Genomic DNA, 8,670 nt, shown 5'->3' with positions numbered 1-8,670 from the left:
AGTGACGCCTCTAGCACTGAGATGCAGTGCCTTAGACCGCTGCGCCACTCAGGAGCAACTGGTCACCATTCAAAACCAGGTGGACAACAGTGTTCATGCCCCCCAACTCCTTCTGCACACACACACACACACACACACACACACACACACACACACACACACACACACTTTTGATTTGAAGTATGACCGATCTCACAAGTTTTGTATTATATAGCTCAGTGGCCATGTGGTTAGAGTGACTGTCCTGAGCTTGGAAGGTTGGGGGGTTTGATCCCAGGTCGAGTCATACCAAAAGGGGCCAGATTCCTCTCTGCTTATCACTCAGCATTAAAGAAAAGGATTGGGGCTAAGGTCCTGCGATAGACTAGTGTCCAGTGGATGTACTTGTATTGAACGCTTCATCAAAAGCCTCACGCTGCAGTAGATAGGCTCATGCCGTTCTGGCTTGGACAAGGCTACGTAGCTACTTATATGGCTCTATAGTCTCTAAAAGGGATTTAATAATGGATAAAACAAACTTTTTTCATTTTATCTCTCCATCTCAGAGAAAGGGGAATGGAATGATAAGCAGTGCAACCAAACCAATGACTTCCTGTGTGCCTTCAGACCTGATGAAAGAGAGGAAACGAATGAAGGAGAAGAAGAAGAGGGGATGGTGGAAAAAGGGAGTGAGGTTTGTCATTTAGAGTAGATGACAGAGGAGCAGTCAAGTGAGCCCAAAGTAAGATTTAACGAAGCAACTGATAGTGTTAGAAACTTCTAGACACATTGCATTTGAGAATCCTATCTAGACCTATTGTATTTATAGGTCTAGATAGGACCTATATAATGTATTTTCAGGAGGAATGGTGTCGATAAAAATGCTGCTTCACGTGTTTGTACTATGAAACATGATGCATTTTTTTATTCGAAAATATAAAAAAAGGAATACAAAATATCTTAATGAATCAATAATCATTGCATTACTTTATTTTGTTGACCTGGCCTTATTTAGCTATATTTAGAAAGCAGATGGGGGTCAAGAAATAACAATACAAATGCAGCCTCTTCTCATTTAGAGATGGACAACCCACTGGGTTGACTTTACAGATTTAGAATTTAACCTATTACCTTTCCATTCGGTGCCCTGTTTGAGTAGTCTGCCCAAAACAGAGATCATGCGTGATATTTACTTTGCATGCTTTTTTACACATGCTATTGATCAGAGAGAGAGAGAGAGAGAGAGAGAGATTAATCGCCCTCTACACAACTGTTGCTCTAATCCTCCTTGAGAGGATAGGCTTAGTAAAACTACAGGTTGGAGACGCTGCCACAGCCATATTGAACAGACATTTTGTAAAAAAAAGATTGTTCTTTTTTTATTTGATGACCATATTCTAATGGTCATTTAGCCTACTAAATATTTGTACAACTAACTTCGAAACTTATTTTCGGCCAAATCACTGGATGAATCAGTAGGCTATTAACTTGTAATGGTCTAATTTGGTAACCTTTTAATTAGTGGTTGTAGATTAGAATATCGCTTTTTTGATAGTTTAGAGATTGTGACAGTGACAACACAGTTTTGAAGATGAAGGACCGATTGGAACAGTTGAAGGCGGTAAGCTACGTCTTTTTATACACTTGTTCATGTTTTCATAGCCTTGCTTGCTATTAGCTTAATATATAACCGTTGCTAATCATAATACAATTATATAATAGGGATGGGGGACGTATCAGATTTACTCGTTTGTCTTTGCGCACTAGATGCGGTTGGTCCGGATGAGCGGTTTGGCCATAACATTAGAACAACTGTTTGATCTCATTTTCAGGCCTAGAAAAGCGGAAATAGAAATAGCCTAGTTGAACATTGGGCTAATAAACATTAGAGCATTCATTTATTCTAGGAAGTAGGTAGACCTAATTGGGGTGTGATGATATTCAGGCTGTACACTTGTTTATTGGTGGTGCGTTACAAATGGAGGGGGGTGGGTATAGAGAGGGGAACAGAAGAAGGGTTGATTAAGGAAAGATGAAAGGACTGTTTTCTCCTAATTTCCTGCACCTCATCCAAGATCTCAATGTCATCGATGTAGGCTATTCATTGTAGCTTGTGTGCGCTGCAATCCTTATTGTGTCTGGTTAAAAAATGTACTTTATAGTGGCTTCAAAACACATTGTTTCACTGATGTAAGAACCGCTAAAAAGCCGGTGAGTGTAATTATCTCACCACAAACACACCACCACAACAACTCTGTCTGTCTGTGTGCGTGTGTGTCAACAGAAAAGTGATGTGGCTGGGGACGATGTGGAGATTCCAGTGGAGAACCAAGCATTTATGGATGACTTCTTCGCCCAGGTATTTCTGACCATACTCCTGATGTTTGTGTTTGTGTGTGTGTGTATTTGCGTGCGCGTGTGTTCACCAGTATGTCATCATTGCCTGTCTCGGTCTCAGATTGAGGAGATTCGGGGCAGCATCGATAAGATAGATGAGAGTGTGGCGCAAGCAAAGAAGCTGTACTCTACCATCCTCTCCGCCCCTACGTCAGAGCAGAGTAAACATCATCATTCAATCCCACTCTGTCTCTGCCCCCTCTCTCTCTCTCTCTCTCTTCGTTATCTCACCCACTTTCTTTCCATTCCATATTGTTCATCTTTGTGGCTTATTGATACTTCTATGTTACAATCGCTCTTTTTTCTCCCTTTCTCTGTGCTCACCAGAGACGCAGGATGATTTGGAGGCAGTCACCAACGACATCAAGAAAGCAGCCGGCACCGCTCGCAACAAACTAAAGAGTCAGTCCTTCTTGACCCTTTAAATATTAGATGCACCATATCTTACCCACAGTCTTTCTGACATCCAACCGTTTTTCTGACGACCAGCACAGCAGTCATCAACTTGTATAAACTTAGTTTTCCTGTCAAGATAAAGTGTTTTTGAATGCCATGGACTCCAATGTCATAGTCATTTTGTGTTGTTGTCGATGGCCGTAGTCACGGTAACGGTTGCATCTTTCCATCCCTGGCAGGTATCGAGAAGCAACTTGAGACAAACACAGAGGAACGGTCGTCAGCAGACACGAGGATTCGGAAGTCCCAGGTAACCCTTAAAAAAAAAAATAACCTCAACCATACCCTTAACTCTATCGGTTTGCACGTCAATCATGTCCCCGTCGTTTTTCCTGTTGGAGACCGGGGTTGGAGACTTGGGTTCCATCCCCACTGGTCACCATAACAACCTCTGTACCCACCTCCACCTTTTCCCAGCATGCCATCCTGGCCAAGAAGTTTGTGGAGGTGATGACCAAGTACAACGAGGCTCAGACGGATTTTAGAGACAAGAGCAAAGGCCGCATCGCCCGGCAGCTGGAGATCAGTGAGTCTGACGTCTATGAACCTTCATAACCATGTGATAACCATGTCATAACCAGTAGTAGAGACAAGATACCTGGTATAACTAGGGCCAGGGTTTTTTGTTCCTGGAAAAGTCAATTGTCAGGAAAAAATGCAGGCCCAAGTTACATTAAGTCATAGTGTATGTTTCAACCTACCACAGACAGACTCAAACCAATACAATGCTCTTTACCAGTTCAAATACTTTGAGTGTTTGCTTGAATCTGCCTGGAGTTGGGCAGGGTTGCAGTTTTGTTACTTTTCTTTTCTGTTTTATTAAGCCAGGCAAGCTCAAACAGACACAGATAAAGTATTTGAAACCCAGATCTGCTGTTGATGGCGTGTATTAGTAGTCTATGTATTAGTATAGTATATGTATTAGTATAGTCTATGTATTAGTATAGTCTATGCCAGCATTAAATCAAATCAAATGTATTTATATAGCCCTTCTTACATCAGCTGATATCTCAAAGTGCTGTACAGAAACCCAGCCTAAAACCCCTAACAGCAAGTGTAACAGTGTAGGTTCCGTCCCTCTCTTCGCCCCAACCCGGGCTCAAGGGGAAACCCTACTTCAAGTCTCAGAGCGAGTGATGTCACCGATTGAAACGCTATTAGCGCGCACCACCGCTAACTAACTAGCCATTTCACATCGGTTACACTCACCCCCCCTTTGACCTCCTCCTTTTCCGCAGAGTACTAACCAATGATCCGGGTCAACAGCATCAATGTAACAGTGTAGGTTCCGTCCCTCTCTTCGCCCCAACCCGGGCTCGAACCAGGGACCCTTGCACACATCAACAACTGACACCCACCGAAGCATCGTTACCCATCGCGCCACAAGAGCCACGGCCCTTGCAACGCAAGGGGAAACCCTACTTCAAGTCTCAGAACGAGTGACGTCACCGATTCAAACGCTATTAGCGCGCACCACCGCTAACTAACTAGCCATTTCACATCGGTTACACAAGCAATGCAGGTGTAGAAGCACGGTGGCTAGGAAAAACTCCCTAGAAAGGCCAAAACCTAGGAAGAAACCTAGAGAGGAACCAGGCTATGAGGGGTGGCCAGTCCTCTTCTGGCTGTGCCGGGGTGGAGATTATAACAGAACATGGCCAAGATGTTCAAATGTTCATAAATGACCAGCATGGTCAAATAATAATAATCATAGTAGTTGTCGAGGGTGCAACAAGTCAGCAACTCAAGAGTAAGTGTCAGTTGGCTTTTTCATAGCCGATCTTTGAGAATATCTCTACCGCTCCTGCTGTCTCTAAAGAGTTGAAAACAGCAGGTCTGGGACAGGTAGCACGTCCGGTGAACAGGTCAGGGTTCCAGCAGGTCTGGGACAGCAGGTCTGGGACAGGTAGCACGTCCGGTGAACAGGTCAACATTACGGGCCTGTTATGTTATTAACTTGTTATTAAGCCTTTCATACATGTTATTAACCCCTTTCTGTGAACTCTCCACTCCACAGCGGGAAAAACAACGACCGACGAGGAGCTGGAGGAGATGTTGGAAGGAGGGAACGCAGCCGTCTTCACCGCAGGGGTAATTCTGTGTGTGTGCGTGCGTATGTGTACAAGCGAGAATGTTTGTGTGTATGTTTGTGTGTGTACAAGCGAGAATGCTTGTGAGTGTGTATGTGTACAAGCGAGAATGCTTGTGAGTGTGTGTGTACAAGCAAGAATGCTTGTGAGTGTGTGTGTGTTAAACAATTGTCGTATATTTCCTTTCCTAGTGTGGGTGTTAAGTTAAACCGTTGTGTATATCCTCTCCTAGTGTGGTTGTTAAACCGTTGTGTATATCCTCTCCTAGTGTGGGTGTTAAACCGTTGTGTATATCCTCTCCTATGTGTGGGTGTTAAACCATTCTGTATATCCTCTCCTAGTGTGGGTGTTAAACCGTTGTGTATATCCTCTCCTAGTGTGGGTGTTAAACCGTTGTGTATATCCTCTCCTAGTGTGGGTGTTAAACCGTTGTGTATATCCTCTCCTAGTGTGGGTGTTAAACCGTTGTGTATATCCTCTCCTAGTGTGGGTGTTAAACCGTTGTGTATATCCTCTCCTATGTGTGGGTGTTAAACCATTCTGTATATCCTCTCCTAGTGTGGGTGTTAAACCGTTGTGTATATCCTCTCCTAGTGTGGGTGTTAAACCGTTGTGTATATCCTCTCCTAGTGTGGGTGTTAAACCGTTGTGTATATCCTCTCCTAGTGTGGGTGTTAAACCGTTGTGTATATCCTCTCCTAGTGTGGGTGTTAAACCGTTGTGTATATTCTCTCCTAGTGTGGGTGTTAAACCGTTGTGTATATCCTCTCCTAGTGTGGGTGTTAAACCGTTGTGTATATCCTCTCCTATTGTGGGTGTTAAACCGTTGTGTATATCCTCTCCTAGTGTGGGTGTTAAACCGTTGTGTATATCATCTCCTAGTGTGGGTGTTAAACCGTTGTGTATATCCTCTCCTAGTGTGGGTGTTAAACCGTTGTGTATATCCTCTCCTAGTGTGGGTGTTAAACCGTTGTGTATATCCTCTCCTAGTGTGGGTGTTAAACCGTTGTGTATATCCTCTCCTAGTGTGGGTGTTAAACCGTTGTGTATATCCTCTCCTAGTGTGGGTGTTAAACCGTTGTGTATATCCTTTCGAGGGGGGGGTGTTAAACCGTTGTGTATATCCTCTCCTAGTGTGGGTGTTAAACCGTTGTGTATATTCTCTCCTAGTGTGGGTGTTAAACCATTGTGTATATCCTCTCCTATGTGTTTTGTAGATCATGGAGTCGGGTATATCGAAGCAGGCGTTGAATGAGATCGAGGCGCGGCATAAAGATATTGTGAGGCTGGAGAGCAGCATCAAAGAGCTTCATGACATGTTCGTGGACATTGCTATGCTGGTGGAGAACCAGGTAACCCTTCACACCTTTTAGGGTGCATCCCAAATGGCACCCTATTCCCTACGTAGTGCACTGCTTTTGACCGCTGTTTGTGTGTGACTCTCCCAACACTCCGCCCACTCCCTTCAAAGGGCGGTATGATTGACAAGATTGAGAGCAACATGGACCAATCGGTGGGCTTCGTAGAGCGGGCTGTTGCCGACACCAAGAAAGCAGCCAAATTTCAGCAGGAGGCCCGTAGGGTGAGTGGGGCTGAAACCATAGAATTAGAATGAGTAGAATGGCCGTCCCCATTCAGGTCGATGATGCCATAATAGGTGATTCTATTTATACGGCTGCAACGTCCTGTTTATAGGTCCACTTCAGTCCGGACCCTAGACCTATTATCTATCACCTTGGTCCATACAGGAGAAGGGATACATTGGCTTCGTCCCAAATGGCACCCTGTTACCTTCATAGTGCGTTGCTTTTGAAAGTACTGCACTATACAGGGAAAAGGGTGCCATTTGGGACATACACTAAATCTACTGTCTTGCTACAGGGGGTTCAGCATTCTCACTCATGCAAAGAATCTCTTAAAAACTTCCGAACGTGCAATGGCAGAATTGAGTCTAAATATTTATCGTGGGTTATGATTTCTCTCTATGGTCAGGTCAATCTTCCCTTTTGTTTTTCTGAGTTTTTTCTTGTTCTCTTTCTTCTCTCCCTTCCCTTCATTGTTTCTTTATATTTATTCCTCCTCTTACTCCTCTGCGTCCTCTTGCTCTCTCGCATCCTCTGTCTTTCTTTGCCTCTTTCTTTCCATCTTCCGGCCTTTAGAAGCAGATGATGATCATGTGTTGCTGTGTCATTCTCTGCGTCATCGGAGGGTCCTTCCTCTACAGCTTTATCAAATAGGAAATACCGTCCGGGGAAAACTTGTTGTGAAACTGAGAGGTGTTCAAAACTTAAACGTTTAAATCCTGTATTGATCCGGAAGGATGTTACCCTGGTCACAGATCTCTTTGTACTCTTGCAAACGCCATTCCTGTCCCTGTCAAGCCAAATGTGTGGATTTCCAAGTTTGATCAGGGCCTGGATTTATAAAGCCTTTCAGAGTATGAGTGCAGATCTGGGATCAGTTGAACCTTTTAGAGCACAATGAATAAGATTACATGGACAGGCGGGGCAGGATCCTAGATCAGCACTCCTACTCTGAGATGCTTTATGAATACGGGACCAGATTAGATAACATTAGATCCAGGTTATTCTTAGTCTGTGTCCCACATGGCACCCTATTCCCCTTGTAGTATATAGGGAATAGGGTGCCATTTGGGATGTAGACTTAGGCTTTATTATTGGCCTCTTAACGTGATAATTACTTATGACTCTGGCCTCAGGGGAAGTTGAAGAAGAGTGTCCCAGATTACCCCCAGTCTAACCTGGGTGGATGGATCAACAGTGGTCACTGTCTGTCAAGAGACGCATACAGCGCTACTCAGAGGAGATACACTTCAGTCCGGCTTAAGGCCTTCCACCCTACATTGTCTTTCGTCTTCCCTCTCCCTCTTTCCTTTCATCTTTTTCTCTGTCTTTCTCTCTCTCACACACACTCTCTCTCTCTCTTTTCTCCTCTCTCTCTCGTTCCTCTTTTCAGGCATGCTTCTCCCCACAGCTCCTTTTCCCACTTCAAGGATTTGTGTCAATTAGCTTTGGTAGTGTGGCTCCTTAATAATCTAAGCCAAGACAGGTCAACGATAACACTGTAATCATGTCAAGTAACCTAAAGATATTGGTAAACAAAATATGATAAAACGATGATTCACTGCCCTATTGTCAGCTAGTAATCAACATGACCCCAAAATGGCTCCTTTTTATGTTATTATTGTGTGTTGAAGTTATTGCTTAATATTGCACTCATGTCATTTTTATCCTACATGTGTGTTGATGCATGTACCACCAGGGAGCATGCCTGTGTCATAAAACTGTCACATGCACTCTCTCTACAAATGTGTATAAACCCTGTATTGAAGCCACCCTGCAGCCATCTTGGTAATCCCCCTCAATGGTTAAAATATTTTGGAAGCTATAGAAATGCATTTGTTAATGTCTACATTAGTTTTGACACGTTTATTCTATTACAGACGCTTTAATGCATACTTTTAAATTATATTATGTGGCCTAAACATTTTTTTAAATGAGGAGAGTACTAATGTTACTGTCCCCACTACAAAAAAAATACTTAAATACATGTAATTTTGTCTTTGAAATAATATGGAGGACTACTCCTTCTAGGGAGTGTCAATATGGCCGACTGGTGGCTTCAAAGCATCTCAATGACCAATACATAGCATCAGCAGTCCAGGGTTTATTTATATAAGCCATTGCTCTCATTCCCCCTCTAATAATAGATAGGGTAGTATTTTTGT

General features: G+C 43.5%; 1 protein-coding gene across 1 annotated transcript; it reads left to right on the top strand.

Moving 5' to 3' along the window:
• Window positions 1-1,261: 1,261 nt before the first annotated feature.
• LOC115191865 (syntaxin-3) lies at window positions 1,262-8,416 on the top strand. Its single transcript, XM_029749845.1, has 10 exons — window positions 1,262-1,600; window positions 2,264-2,338; window positions 2,438-2,537; window positions 2,704-2,778; window positions 3,012-3,082; window positions 3,250-3,358; window positions 4,850-4,923; window positions 6,140-6,274; window positions 6,394-6,504; window positions 7,082-8,416. The coding sequence occupies exons 1-10, from the start codon at window positions 1,571-1,573 to the stop codon at window positions 7,157-7,159; spliced, it is 858 nt and encodes a 285-aa protein (XP_029605705.1). The 5' UTR covers window positions 1,262-1,570; the 3' UTR covers window positions 7,160-8,416.
• Window positions 8,417-8,670: the final 254 nt, after the last annotated feature.

This window comes from Salmo trutta, chromosome 4 (assembly GCF_901001165.1).
Source record: "Salmo trutta chromosome 4, fSalTru1.1, whole genome shotgun sequence".
NCBI classification, from domain to species: domain Eukaryota; kingdom Metazoa; phylum Chordata; class Actinopteri; order Salmoniformes; family Salmonidae; genus Salmo; species Salmo trutta.
The sequence above is the reverse complement of the archived record's forward strand: the minus strand, read 5'-3'. Positions and strand labels throughout refer to the sequence as shown.